At 44.7% G+C, this 13,820-nt stretch overlaps 1 protein-coding gene across 5 annotated transcripts in view; it reads right to left on the bottom strand.

The window, feature by feature from the left end:
• The window catches only part of LOC136021813 (sphingosine-1-phosphate transporter SPNS2-like), a 129,043-nt gene that overhangs the window by 85,871 nt on the left and 29,352 nt on the right, over positions 1–13,820 (bottom strand). For all 5 annotated transcript variants that reach the window (XR_010615892.1, XM_065694435.1, XM_065694438.1 and 2 more), the window contains exon 2: positions 7,035–7,100. Coding sequence is in view for 4 of the 5 variants with exons in the window: in XM_065694435.1 (XP_065550507.1) it covers positions 7,035–7,100 (66 nt within the window). In the remaining variant the exon portion in view is untranslated. The remainder of the gene's footprint in view (positions 1–7,034; positions 7,101–13,820) is intronic.

Genomic DNA, 13,820 nt, shown 5'->3' with positions numbered 1-13,820 from the left:
AGCCCAGCTCTCTCAGCCTGTCACACCTCCTCCAAAAGCGATGCTCCCAACCATACCATATTAACTTAGAAAACTCCCAGTGGGCACAGACCAAACCTGACCTGAGCTCAGATCTCCGGATGAATATTGCTGCTTGCATTTTCCACAACACACTATGTTGCCCTGCAGAATTGGAGGTTTGTGCTCTAGGAAAATAAGAGTGCTTCAGGTGTGGGAGGCAAGACAAAACCAAAACAATCTTGAAATAAATCTTTTAAGAGAGAACACTTATGGTTCCCCTGGGATGAAGCACATTAAATATGAAAAAGGTACCATAAAAGTTGGCTCTGGTTTTGCACCCCCTGTTCATAGAAGACCCTGATCCAACTTCCCTTAAAATCACCTCTCCCACTCTGGGCTAACACCTTTAAATTGCACCCAATAGGAATTACTGGAACTGTATGCATAGATCTAGAGCAGGGTACAGAGAAGACATACAGGGTTCCTTCTGGTTTAGACCGTATACAAACACTCTTCTGGTCACCATACTTGAAAATCAAACTTACAGGCTCAGTGAAAAGCAAGAATTAAAGCTAAGCAGGTTTTCTATTTACTACCAAAAGCTTTTAGTGTCACTGCAGAAGCTGCTCATGAGGTATATGTGGTACACACCACTCGTCCAGCAAGTGGTAGCCATTAGATGTCTAATAATTGCATTAAAGTAACCGTTAATGTAACTCAGCTGTTGACCTTCCTCTTCCAACACCAGTGTGGCGTTACTGAAAAAAGCAAAGGTGGCAAGACCTGCCCCTCTGAACCACACGAGCATGAAACAGCGCAGATACCTCTATGTGACATTGCGTAGCTGGTATTAAGAGGAAGCTGTTTAGAACAATTACACACTACCACAAAAAAATCCCATCTTCCACTGTAAAGAGCCTGAATGAAGTCCTGAGGTTGGAGGAACATGTGCAGGGGAAGATGGACAGGCTGTGTGTAAAGCTGTTAGGGCTCTGGGTGGAAGGATAACCACTTCTCTCAAATCTGTGGGAAATCCTTCCCCTCATTATTACAATAAATTACAGAAGCCAACACAACCTTGGCAAGAGGTGCTTGAACTACAGCCTGAGGGAAGAGGGGCCAATATCTACTTAGAGAACAGGCTTGCCACAGGCAGCACAAGTGCAATTTTCTCTTGCAACAACCAGCCCGAGTACCTGCCCTGTCTGAAAAGAGTTAGGACAAACCTTCCTTCCTCAAAGCAGGAAGACGGGGTTGGAAATGAACTGTTACGTTGTGGTAGTTGCCATGCAGTGTCATGAATTCAAGATATTACTGAAGACAGGCCAGACCGGAGAGGTGTCCTGTTCTAGTGGCCTGCACTCCCTTGCGCAGATGTGCAACAAAAAGCCAAAGCACGACACCAGCTCAGACCTTTCCCTCCCATCAGCAGAAGATAAGGACACCTTCCCTCCCTTCTCTGCCCCTCCTCTCCCACCAGACATGATTTACTTTGCAATCTAGGGCTGTCTGGTGGGAGTGAACACTGTAAACATCAGTTTTATGGGTCCTTGGTGCACAGGGGCACAAGCACCTTTCCTGTAACCGGCTCACTGATTCAAGGAAGTACGTTCATTCTTGATTGCAGAGAGATTTCCACATAGGCTTAAGTGCTGGCATGAGTCAGCCCCTCACACTGCCATGGCTTCTTAGCACAGCAGATACCATCCTAGCACACAGGAAAAAAGGACTATTGGAACCTGTAAGATACTTAAGCAGGAAATAATCAGGCTCTTGGACTATCTTAACTCACCCCACCTTGATAAGTAAAAGACCTACCCTTGTCACAACATTAACCAGGGAATACTGAATGCAGAGCCCTGTTTCTTCATCTTTATTGCTTAAGCTGGAGCTGTCCTACACAAACTCCCCTAGATCAGCAGCATGCTGTAGAAGGCTGGAGGAGTTCAGAAAACATGATACAAAATCACCTATGGGGAAAAAAGGTTTTGCTCCTCGTTGATACAACTTAAGGGTCTTTTTCTGGCAAAGAAAGAGCTCCACCTTGTCCTGGCATGTCCCAGATTGCCAGAGAAGTAACCTGGATTTAAGAATGCTTAGCATGGTTTGCGGAAGGGAAGATGACAGTGGTATGACCTGCTCTAGGTAGGACATGGTGGTCCAAACCATTTGCAGTCAATAAATGAAGAACAGCAACTACAGAATATTCTGTCTTGCCTACTGGGTTGGGCACCTGAGATACCGGGGCCTGGGGAGGTGTTCTTGTGTAAGAAGTCATTCACTCAAAAGGAAAACCATGAATTTTAAACAAAAAAGTGTCCAGAATATGAGTTCCTCTGTTCTAGCAGGTGGAGTGGGAAGCAAAAGATGAAGATCTGATTCAGTTATACACAGATGAGGGGCAAAACAGGATCTATTCAGGTAGAAGCAGATGGTAGCAAGGAAACATGCAGCACCTGCAACTCTTATAGCATACATATATTCAAGGTTGGCATCCAGAGCAGGTGATCTCTGTGCAGAATAAATAAGGAATGCTAGAGTACAGGCTGTCATTATGAGCCAATGACAAGATGATGGGAATCAAAGCGAGTTGAAAGAAATCCCTTCAATTTAGCAAGTGTGATTTATCCCATCATTGCACTCCACTGTTTCAAGTTCCCTACTCACTGCATATGCTTAGAGCACACTGGAGCTGCTAACACTTCTGCAAGGTTGCAATGTAGCACAAGGTTACATTAGGTCAGCTCCAGAGGTAGAGGAACTCAAGTGAAGGTTTTGCTTTTCATACGAGCAGAAGTTTTAATTGGAATTGACCCTTCCAGGAAAAAGGAGCCCAGAACTAGACTTCAGAAAGTACCTGGCATTGCTAGACTTCCTGGCAAGCTGGGGCTGAAAGGCATTTGGGAGAATGCCCATCTCTCTCCACGTGAGAGGACACAAGTTCTTTCAGAGCCCCAGTTATCTATGATTATTCACTTTTAATGAGTCTTTCCGGATCCTTACATTTCCTTGCTTCCAGCCCTTATGGTATAAACCTTGTTACCAGGGTTTCCTCTAATGACATCCCTATACCTTCTGAAGACAGATACTTTTCCCCTCTGCATTTCAATGGAATTCTTGCCATACCCTTCATTTGATGCCTCACATGGTTTCCACTTGCAGAAGCCCCCACTGGTTTATGTGCATTCCTCTGAGCATGAGCTGCCCTGGCTGGGAGATGAAGGTGCCCATTAGCAAGGACCAAATCTCTGGGTCTAAGCATTAACCCAGTTGAATGCTGCATGTTCAGGAGCTGGACCACAGCTCTTGTGCTGGCTCTGCCTCGGACCTGCTGTGTGATGACTTTGGGCAGGTCATTTCTCCCATCTGGTTCTCCTGGTTTCCCCATCTGTAGAAAAGGGCAAGCCTCATTATGCCTCCCCATATAAAACATCCTGAGATTTTCAGAAGACAAACTGTATTGAAAGCCAGCACTATTACTATTAGAGCTCTGGTGTGCTAAATAGACACTGACAAGAGACACAAAAGCAAAATAAATCCATGGGCAAGGAAAGCAGGCACAGCAATAAAGCACGAAAACTGAAGAAAAAAGGAGAAAAAGAAATCTAGTGAAAACCATAACCCAGCCCTGGGCACTACTCCTTCAGTCTGAGCATATATATGGAAGGATAACTTTATTTTGAAGCAGTTCTACAAATCCAGCTGTTTATCTTCTCAGTCACTGCTGTTTTAGAGGCCTGATGTTTCTGTGAGTCCAAATTGCTGCTCCTACCTAACTCCACACATGGGAAACACTTTTTGTATGGCTTGGCTTATAAATGTATTGACTGACTACAGCTGTACAGCTCGAGCAGGCAAAGAGATGCTCTCTCACCTTTGGAGATCAGCCAGGGTTATCCTTTCTCCAGCTGGGAAAGGCACAAGCTCGGGTGCAGACCTGCAGGACAGCTCAGTGGCCTTAACTAATATTGTTCTAACTGCACGCGTAGTGCTTTAAAAAGCAAGATCAGCACAGAATTATAGCATGACCCAGAGAAAACCAAGGTTCTGGAATTAACATAGGTATATGTCTGTTACCCTACAATAGTACTGAGCAAGCAGCAGTTGTGACCTGTCAGAGTGTCCTTTGCTGTCACAGGATCCTTGCTGCAGAGACTGACCCATTCTGTTCCTTTCCATTATGGATGAGGCCGGAGTGTTCCTGTGATTTTTCCATATAGGGAGGTCACAGTGCCCCTCTAACCAGTTTTCATTATGTCTCCTGGGCAAAGAGCAGCTTGTATCTCGGGACTGGTAGAAAAGATGACAAAAATTCAAATCCTGTCTTTGCAGTTCCTAAGAAAGCAGTCACCTTGGCTTTCAGAGAGCAGCAGAAGCTGAGGGTGTATGAATTGGCTTTTGAATGTTTGAAGTGAGACAGCTGTGCCTGCAAAGAATGGGTTATGGTCTAAATACAGGATCATCCACTGCCTTTGGTGGGTTGCTTTTCCCCTTGCTGTTTGAATTTGCAGCACCATCTCTTCCCTAAAATTGTGTGCAGCCTTGATTTGTCTTATTTTTTAAAGCCTGTTGAATAAGTGATAAGAAAACTGCCAGTGAATACTACATTTCACTCCTCCTCATTAACATTGTAAATTCATTTAGGACTCATTTAAATGCAGGATTAACACCTGAGGACTAATCCACTCTTTATTCAGAGGACATAGTCAGGATAAGCAGCCTTTCGTCTCGCATCATTCAGTCAGTTTGCAGGACCATCTCTTGGGAAGAGAATGATATTTCTGTCTCTGCTCGCAAAGAAACCGTTCAAGGTTAAGGTAGAGGGCTGGGAGACATCAGTCCTGGTCCCAGCTCTACTGCAGGCTTCTTTTGTAACCTTGGTCAAACGCTTCTACACTGCATCCATTACCCCAGATTTGCACATCCAGCGAGGCCGGGCTTAGAGAACAGACAAAAGATTAAAAGTAGCATTTACACAGGGGTTCAGGGCAGTGTCTTTTATTTCACCAGGGTTCAGGGTACATGTGTCACGGGCCAGCTGCCAACACAGAAACTTGATAAGCTGAAGTAATACATTTAATAAGTTTCCAGTTAGGTATCCCTACCCTTACTTATGGGAAACGATGCTTTATTTTGTGAGCGCTCTTTTCCTCCGATGCAACTGGGATTAATACATCATTACCCGTATTGTAGGAGCAAAATCAGGCCCTCAGTTTGCAGACGAGCAAAAAAAAAACCAACCAGGAGAAAGTGTTGTTTTTCTTAAAGCAACAGTTACCAGTTCCTAAACCCTCAGCAGATTCAGCAGCAATCCTGCAGTACCTCTCAGAGATGCTGTTTTCAGATGCCCTGTATGTTTGCTAAAGAAATAAATCACATTTCTTGCAATTAACAAATGAAATGCCCTGTTGGAGCTCAGCTCTTACTTGCTGTCAGTAAATCATCTGCAAAAGGATTTTAATCCACTGAGGGGAATGAAGATTAAATATATGCTTTGGCAAGTGTCATTTTCCACCAGAATATTTTCTTGAAGGCACTCTGTGTCTAATGATACATTGAGGATTTGTTCCTCTGAGTACAATAAATAAGTACTACTAATTGCTGTAGAAAAGAGGCTGACAGACAACCATGGCCACTTTGGGCCTAACTGATTGGTGCTCCTTATACTCAGTAACGCTTGTAAAGCTCAAGCTTTCTGTTCTGGACACGTGCAGCAGACATCAGCTTAGCTGAACTCTGCCATCCCCCAAGGAGAGCATTTTTAAAGCTCTAATACAAACTGTTATTAACTGTTTGTATTGCAGCATTACCAGGAAGCTGTAGCGACACATGAGGACCCTGCTGTGACACAGGTTGCAGCAAATAAAAAGGAGGAAACACTGCAGTGGTTCACATAGTTTGAAATCAAAGGCCAAGTGAACATTCAGAACATTCTCACCTCTGATGGGATCATAAAGAATGAATGATTATATACACTTTATTGTTGGCTGCAGTTCCAAAGACAAGCTCCTGACAGTCACTTGGTATCCACTGTGATAGCACAAGAAAAAAAGCATGGAAAAAATGTCTTTCTGGCACACTATTTCTAATCCTAGTTGAATTCTAATTTTTTTTCAGAGATACAATTGATCCAGTGTGGCTCCCCCAGACAGATGACAGTGACAAGACAACCACAGCACCACAAATCTATGACTCCAACTAATAAATCTGTAGGAAGTTTCCAAACCAGGCTTCTCTACACTAAAATCCTGCATTTGCTCTCTGCCTAGTCCTTTCAACTCTCCATGAACACCAAATGTGCTGTCACAACTACATGAGCCTGCTCCTCAGTGTCATCCAATCCTGTCTGTTGACAAAGGGACTCCTCTAAATCACCGCAGGTCTAGAGGCCAGAAAGCTGGGTTTTGTCCTGGGGTTGTACAGCTCTGCCTGCAGCTGTCTGCAACATTCAAATGGCTCCTACATTAAAAGGACATCACAATTGCAATAATCTATCTCAAACACAAGGAGAGAAATGTCTGAAGCTAACAGCATCAAAATCAAAGGGATATTGTTAATCCACGAGCTCCATGAATGCAGTGATTGCCTGCATGAATGCCTGCCCTGCAGTTCTCATCCTCAGGTACTTGTCCTGATGAGTTTTACATTTCCATGCCGCATTGTACTCCCAATTACTGTACATTCAGCACATTCTCTCTAGAGCACATGAAGGGCACCATACATCACACTTCTTATCAACTACAGAAAGAAGTGAGAACAGGATCCTGCTGTTGGTTTATCGTGAGTTTTCTGACATAGAGGATGCAGCGACTCCTATTTGAATGTAGTTGTCACAAACAGGTTGGCTTGCCTTTGGGCCATTCTAAGCCCTGATTTCCTGCCCACCAGCAAAACCCTCATCTCATGTTCATGCATCTTCCTAAGAGCATATCTCACAGCCAATGTGCCCAAGGGCCATAGCTGAAGAAATCTGAGAGCACCCTTCTGAGAAGAGGAAGGTTACAAAAACCAGCAAGAAAAAAACACCCTCTTACCTGTTTGTAACAAGCCAGCCCCACTGTCTTTGACTCCGAAGTGCTGCTGGATGTCGAGTAACACGCCTACAAGGAAAACAGAGAAAAGAACCTCAGTGCCTTCAGCCTTTGAAAAGCATACAGCTTCAGTGAAGCATGAGCAAAGCTTCAAAGTCCAGTAGTTTGGACACATAACATCTAAAGTTTGCACAATGGCTTCTTTTCTATCCACGTACACTCAAAATTGTGGGCTACTACAGTAAAAGCAGATACAGCATCGTGCAGAGTTTGGGAATTAAATCGTGGTGCATAAGCAACTGGTCTTCCCTTTCTACTCAAGTTCTCTTTTGATTTGTTTTCTGCAGAATCCAGATTCCTTCTCTTCTTTTACAGACATACAGAGAAACTGATTCTGTGCTTTAGGTGCTTCAGATGGTTCCACAAGACAAATTGAATCCAAGACAAGTTTTAACAGATCTCTGTTGGGAGGAGATATGACACAGCGATAGGAGCAATGATAGAAGTTTCACATTTAGGTAGTTCTAGGGGGGTTCTCATTTCCAAAACAAATTGTAGAAAATGCAAATTGTAGAAAAAACAAAATGTAGAAAATACATTTGAATAGCTTAGTAAAGGTGGGTGAGTGACCAAGTGTCACTTTTAGTTTAAAGTAACTACCAGCAGAACCCAAACGAAACTTCCCTCTTCCCTGAACTCCTAATATACAAATTGGTATGAGCAAAATGAGCAGGTTTTGCAGTATTTACATGTTCAGCTAGATTTAGCACTGGGGTATCAAATACATTCATCCATATAATGTCATTTAGGCCACTGTCTTCCTCAAAACACCAGAACCTCCATCCTCCAGCTCTACTGAGCATCTATAAAAGTTCACCTCCAGTTCAAAGCCTGATCTGAGGCTTTTTCCAAAGTGATTCTTCTCATCACTGCAGGCCACAGGGATCAACTAAGCAGCAACCCGAACTCATGCACCATAAATATCTTAGCTTTCGGGTCTGCTAGGATCACATTAAATGACAAACTCGAAGAGATACAAGACCTCGAGATAACCATTCCCAGAAGATGCCTGGGAAAATGCCAAAAAAACAGATGTAAATTAAGGGTACTAAAGACAAAACAGATACAGAGAAGGAAGGAAAAGCAAGAAAGCTCATTTGTCCTGTTCTGTACTGCTTGTACATCACCATTTACACGAGGCAGCATTCAGGTCAGCTTCAGATTACCAGTGCCTGCCCAGTAACATTAGTTCAACCTCCTACAACAATCCCAAAAGGCTCTGGGTGGGGAAGGGTGTGAATCTTATGAATGTGCGTCAATACCTGACAGGAAGAGGGTAAAGAAGACAGAGGTGCCCAGTGAAAATAAGCAAAGGGCACAAAATGAAATCCAGGAACGCAGCAGCTGTACCATGCTCCAGAGAGGATGGCAGCTGATGGAAAGCTGTACTCTGAGGTTGGTGCAGAGACTACCTTGATGTTGGTTTCACGGTAGAAACCTCTGCTGAAGTGAGCACTAAGCAGGATTCAGACCTTCTGAGCCACCAGGTGCTCAAGGGGCACGAGCAAGCCAAGAGCAGAACCTCACCTATGCAAGCAAAATGGCACAATCAACCATCCTACCCCAGGATACCAAAGGGACTGATTTGCTGATGGGAAAAGGGAGATTAAGAGCTGTAGCCCTGTCTTATTAAAGCTGTTAGAGGAGGGAGATCCTCTGAGCAGCATGGTTGGACCAGATTATCTCCATAGCTCTCTTCCAGTCCCAATTACGCTGGGATTCTGTGCTCCTCATTCCATGATGGAACACACATATACACCTAGAGCTCCCTCCACTACTCTGAAAGGTGCTGCCCTGCCTACAGCAGCATATTCCCAGCCATGCCAGGATGTCATAGGCACAGTAAAGCACCAAAGTTATGAAGAGCAAGAGCCTGGGATGGGATGGAAAACATAGCCTCAGAAAGAAGAGGTTTTGGGGGATTTGCATCAGAAACCAGAACAGCAAGCGAAGGAATATAATAGTGCTACACAGTGAAGCAGAGGAGGTCTTCCAGCTCTTTACAAAGAAATTATCCATCCAGTGACCATGGCTTTATAGTTCTATAATGTTTTTTCCACCAGGGATCATGATGTGTTTTACAAGCCTGAACTACCGTAGCCACAAATGAAATAACATCTAGGACACTGAAGTGCAGCCACCTTGGATTAAGCCTGCAACTTTATTCTGGTGATGGAGAGGGAAGTGGGTTCTGTGGATAGTCAATGCAACAGGACAATACCGAACCACAATTACAAGTCCTGTGTGAGCCTGGAAGCAGGTCTCAGATGATTAAGAGAGATCTGCATGTCTAATTGGCACAGCTATCCTACTCCAAGTCTAGTTTATATTCTCTTTGGTCTACAGGTGTTTTGATACAGGATTTAGAGCATTAAATTAGAGGCAGCAGCAGGCAGCTGATGCAATGCATCTCTGAAGTGATAGGAGTTTCTCTCTCCTGTGGCAGTTTTCCTGCTCAGCATGCTCACAGGGGAACACACTCCTGCCCTCTTATATTTGCTCAGCTTTGTTTCCACCTCACCATAGCGATGACTCAGCCCAAACTTCAATAAGATTTAAGGATACAATTAAGCAATGATAGACTAGGAGAGAGAATACAGGGAAATGATAGAGCTTTTGACTTTCCCTTCTGCTTGCAGATGATGGGAAGGCAGAAAGAGCTGGAGCCAGGCTCCAGACGATGATCATGCTGCTCGCACAGATGTGCTCCCAGGTGTCTCACAAAACTGATGCAACCCAAGAAAGAGAAGCCACCACATGTGGCTGACAAGGTCTTCCTTGGATTGAAGCTCATACCTGTGTTGCAGGAAGATCTCAAAATAGCTATGGGCAACTAATAGGCACCACCGCTCCCAAGACAGCCTCTCAGCAGGCCTGGTAGTCATTTGGGATGTGATCATGACTACATGGCACTCCTTAGTGCTATCACCTATTATTTCTTAGGCACATTTGGCATTTTCAGGATGGAATAAACACACAGGAAACGTGGTGCCAACCTTCCAAGGTATCTTCCCAGCTGAACCCGACAATGTTAATGCTAATGCAGAGCTTGAGATGAAACACAGGCAGCACCTAGCCAGGACTGCTGATCAAGATGGGCACGGAGACAGGACTTACTGGGAAGCCCAGACAGAGGAATGACTGGTTACTTCAGTCAACCCAGACAGAAGAATGACTACTTACTTCAGCCCTATCTAGGTTACTTTACTAGGCTGGCCACGCTAGTGTCTAAGGACCTGACAAAGCCACCAAGGCAGTTATAGGATTTTTGAGGGCACTGGGCACAAAGAGTACTTTTAAGAGCAATTTGGAGGACAAAAGGTCTTTGGGTGTGGAGTATTAGATAGGGAGGGAATGTCAAGTAAATGGGGATGAGGAGCGTAGTTGACCTCATCCACTCAGTGTCAGAGGGTTTCTAGGATTTAGTGCAGGATCCAGAGCACTATTGCCATTTTTAACTGCTGTTTCACAGTGAATATAAAAGACCTGATTCTGAGGCTTTTGGAATGCAGGTCCACATTTAATAGCCTAAATTAACTCTGATTTAGGGGAAATTTGGGATTTGGGGAATTTTCCTGGAAGTGTGTGGTTCTGGCTTCAAACAGGAAAGCAGGTGCTCGCCTAGGAGGACTCTGTGTTCCTGACCAGAGCTATAACAAAACAACAGCTACGGGACTGAAAGGTCATCTGATACGGGGTAAAAAGATGCTCTGAACAGAAGGTCATCTTAGTACAGGTGTTTCTTGTGTTAACCATCATTCACAGAACTACACAGCAGATCTAGCATGCAAAATGCCTTGGTTATCCTTCATATTTAAATGAAACGGGCTTTTCATCTATATGTATATATGAGTAAAGAGTCGCCATGGTAAGAAACAGTGTTCAGAAGCTAAGCCACAATGAAATCACTATTTCAAAGCAAAAAGACCTTAGAGCTTCTCTGGGAGAGCCCCATTTTCCACTCGGCAAAACATCATGATTTGATTTCAAATATAGGGTTAGCCTGTGCACAGGGTGCAAAGCTACACAATCACAGCCACAGGTTTCCAGGCTTGCATCACTAATGCCAGCGCACATTCATTAAATGCTGCAATGCCACGGCCCAACAGAACTACTTACTTAAAAAGCACATGCATTTTTAATGGTATCTTTTAATGGGAAAAAAACTATGGTGCTTGGAAAGAACCAGCACACAACTTTCTACGTGCTGTAGGCTGCACACTGACCACAATCATGGCTGCCCCCAGCACCCTCTCCACTGCCCCAACTGCAGCCCTGGATTTGCACCTCTCTTTGGGGAATCCTCAAAGGAGATGGAGGACAACCCAGACTCACGCTTTTTGCTCCCAAAGAGCCAGCGCAAACTCTGTGGGGGGTTGGAACTAGATGATCTTAAGGTCCTTTCCAACCCTAACTATTCTATGATCTCTTTTCCCTCTATTACCTGCTGCTACCTACTTCGGTTTCTTATCAAGGAATTTCCTTCCCAGGCTATGCTCCCTGTTTCTTCCAGGACCAGCTCCTTCAGGTGGAGGTAACTAGCAGGGGTAGCCAACCCCTGACCTCCTAGCCACTGAAGGCATAAGCCACCTTTCTACCACCAGGCTCTTCCTCATGCCTGCAGCCATATTCAACCTGCTTCAAATAACGCATTAAGGAGGCAGAGGAGTGGTGCACACACCTGTCTGTTCAGAGCCATGTGAAAAGATTAGGTGGAAAGAAGTTTATTCTGAGGTCTCTGTGATTGTATCTGCACTGCAACCCCAAGGTGTGACTGAAGCTCACACACAGCTCCCTGAGCTTCAAACGAGCTGGCTTCAGCTCAGCCACCCACTGGCTCTTAAACACCAACTTCACAGTTTGGACCCTATTTAAATACTCAGCTGCAGAAAACCACCATGGTAGCTCTGCTGATATTTGTACCTCCAGATAAATTCCCACTGATACCACAACTAGCAAGACTGGAACTAAAACACAGTGCTGCCTTCTCTGGAGTGCCATGAAAGCATTCCCTGTCTTACATGCAAAAAGAAGCAGGCCTGCTCTTAAAAATATTAATAAATCACCGGTGACGTCTTGCTCGAAAACATTGACAAGAGCTTCCCTGGGACACAGACATTGACTTCCCTTCTGCAAAACTGATTGCCACTGTTGCCTGACATGACGACGTGCACTGGTGAAATAGCCTTTGGTTTTGAAATAGTGTTGCAGGAGTAAAACGAGAAACAAAACCAAACCAGCAAGCAGACAAATCAAAACAAGGCTTTCCTAAGATCCCTCACCCTGGCACACAAGAAACTCGTGACCTAGAAAACACTGAAAAGAAACTGCCAACATCCACAGCGGCATGTTTAGAAAGAGGTTTCCTTGAGTAAAGTGAAGGGAGAAATGCAGCCCAGCTGTTCAACCCGAAGACGAGACTGAGCCAGGGTCCTGGCGCCCAGCACTGCAGCCATTTGCAAGCCATGAAACAGCTACTGACAACACCCAGAGCAGGCAAGTGTGAGTTCAAAGCGTTCACAGCCACCCAGAGCTTCTCACTACCTGCGTACACGGAAAGGTGATGGGGTGCAGGTTCGTCTCAGCAGACTGTGTTTGAAAGGCAGAGCAAACCCATAAGGGGGTGCATGTGTAGCTCTGACACAAGAGGACTTGTTGCCTCCCTCCAGTGGGCTTTCACTGGGGTAAGTAGGTGCTGTACCTACTGCTTGGAAATGACAGAAACCCTTCTGCCTGCTTTGTACTGACATTCCTATTCTGAATCAAACCCAGCGTTATCCTCAGAGACGGGCACCACCTCTCACACCCACTTTCTCCATTCAATGGTTTTATCATTATTATATTATCAGGAGGATGTATCTGAGCTGTGCAGTCATTCCCAACGGCTCTTGGCTTACCTGCATGGCAAGTTATTATGCATTAGGAAAAGAAAAATAAGGAATGCAATTAACCAATGGCTTGGAGAAGAAAATAGATTAAAACCCAACTTCTCCCTCTCTGGCAGGGGCTGAGTAGTAATAAATGATGGTTCCGGTAACATAGCTCAAACTCCACTGTAATGTTGTATGCAAAATCTTAGCACAAAATTGCCTGCAAGAGAGGGAGGAGGTGAAAAACGTTCATCAGGTGTAGAATCAATTAACACAAGGCATCATTAGCACAGGGTCAGGGCGTCTGGGGAAGGCAGCACAGGACAGCGAGTCCTGCTCGGATTCAAAACACAATCAAAACAAACAGGAATGCGAATGCAGCCATGGCTGCCAAATGCTGGTGCCTCACTGGCAAAACCACACCCTCATCAAATCCTTCATCTCCATAATTACAGTGTGGGCCTGTTCCCAGGCCTATGGCTGGGAAGGAAGCCCTTGTCAAATGGGGAGCATGGAATACTGAGCCAACAGGAGCCCAACAGCTTAAATAAATTCCCAAACATGGAAGCTTTTCCATTTACGATCCAATGCAATCAGCTCTCACCAGTAAAACTGCAAAGTGCCATGGACAAATCTGAGACAAAGCTCATAATGTCACCCTGGTCTCCTTCCAGCCCCACCATACAGCTCCCTACACCGAGATCCCCCATTTCCCCTTGCCTCATCTCACACTGAGACTCCAGTTTTGGCCTGTTATCATCAGCCTGGCAAAGGGAAGACTTCAGTTAAATGACATGATTTAGCTAAAAGCACATGCTGAAATGAATTGGCACCTAGACCTGAACTTAAAAACATTTCT

This window comes from Lathamus discolor, chromosome 14 (assembly GCF_037157495.1).
Source record: "Lathamus discolor isolate bLatDis1 chromosome 14, bLatDis1.hap1, whole genome shotgun sequence".
Taxonomy (NCBI): domain Eukaryota; kingdom Metazoa; phylum Chordata; class Aves; order Psittaciformes; family Psittacidae; genus Lathamus; species Lathamus discolor.
This window is presented reverse-complemented; position numbering and strand designations above follow the sequence as displayed.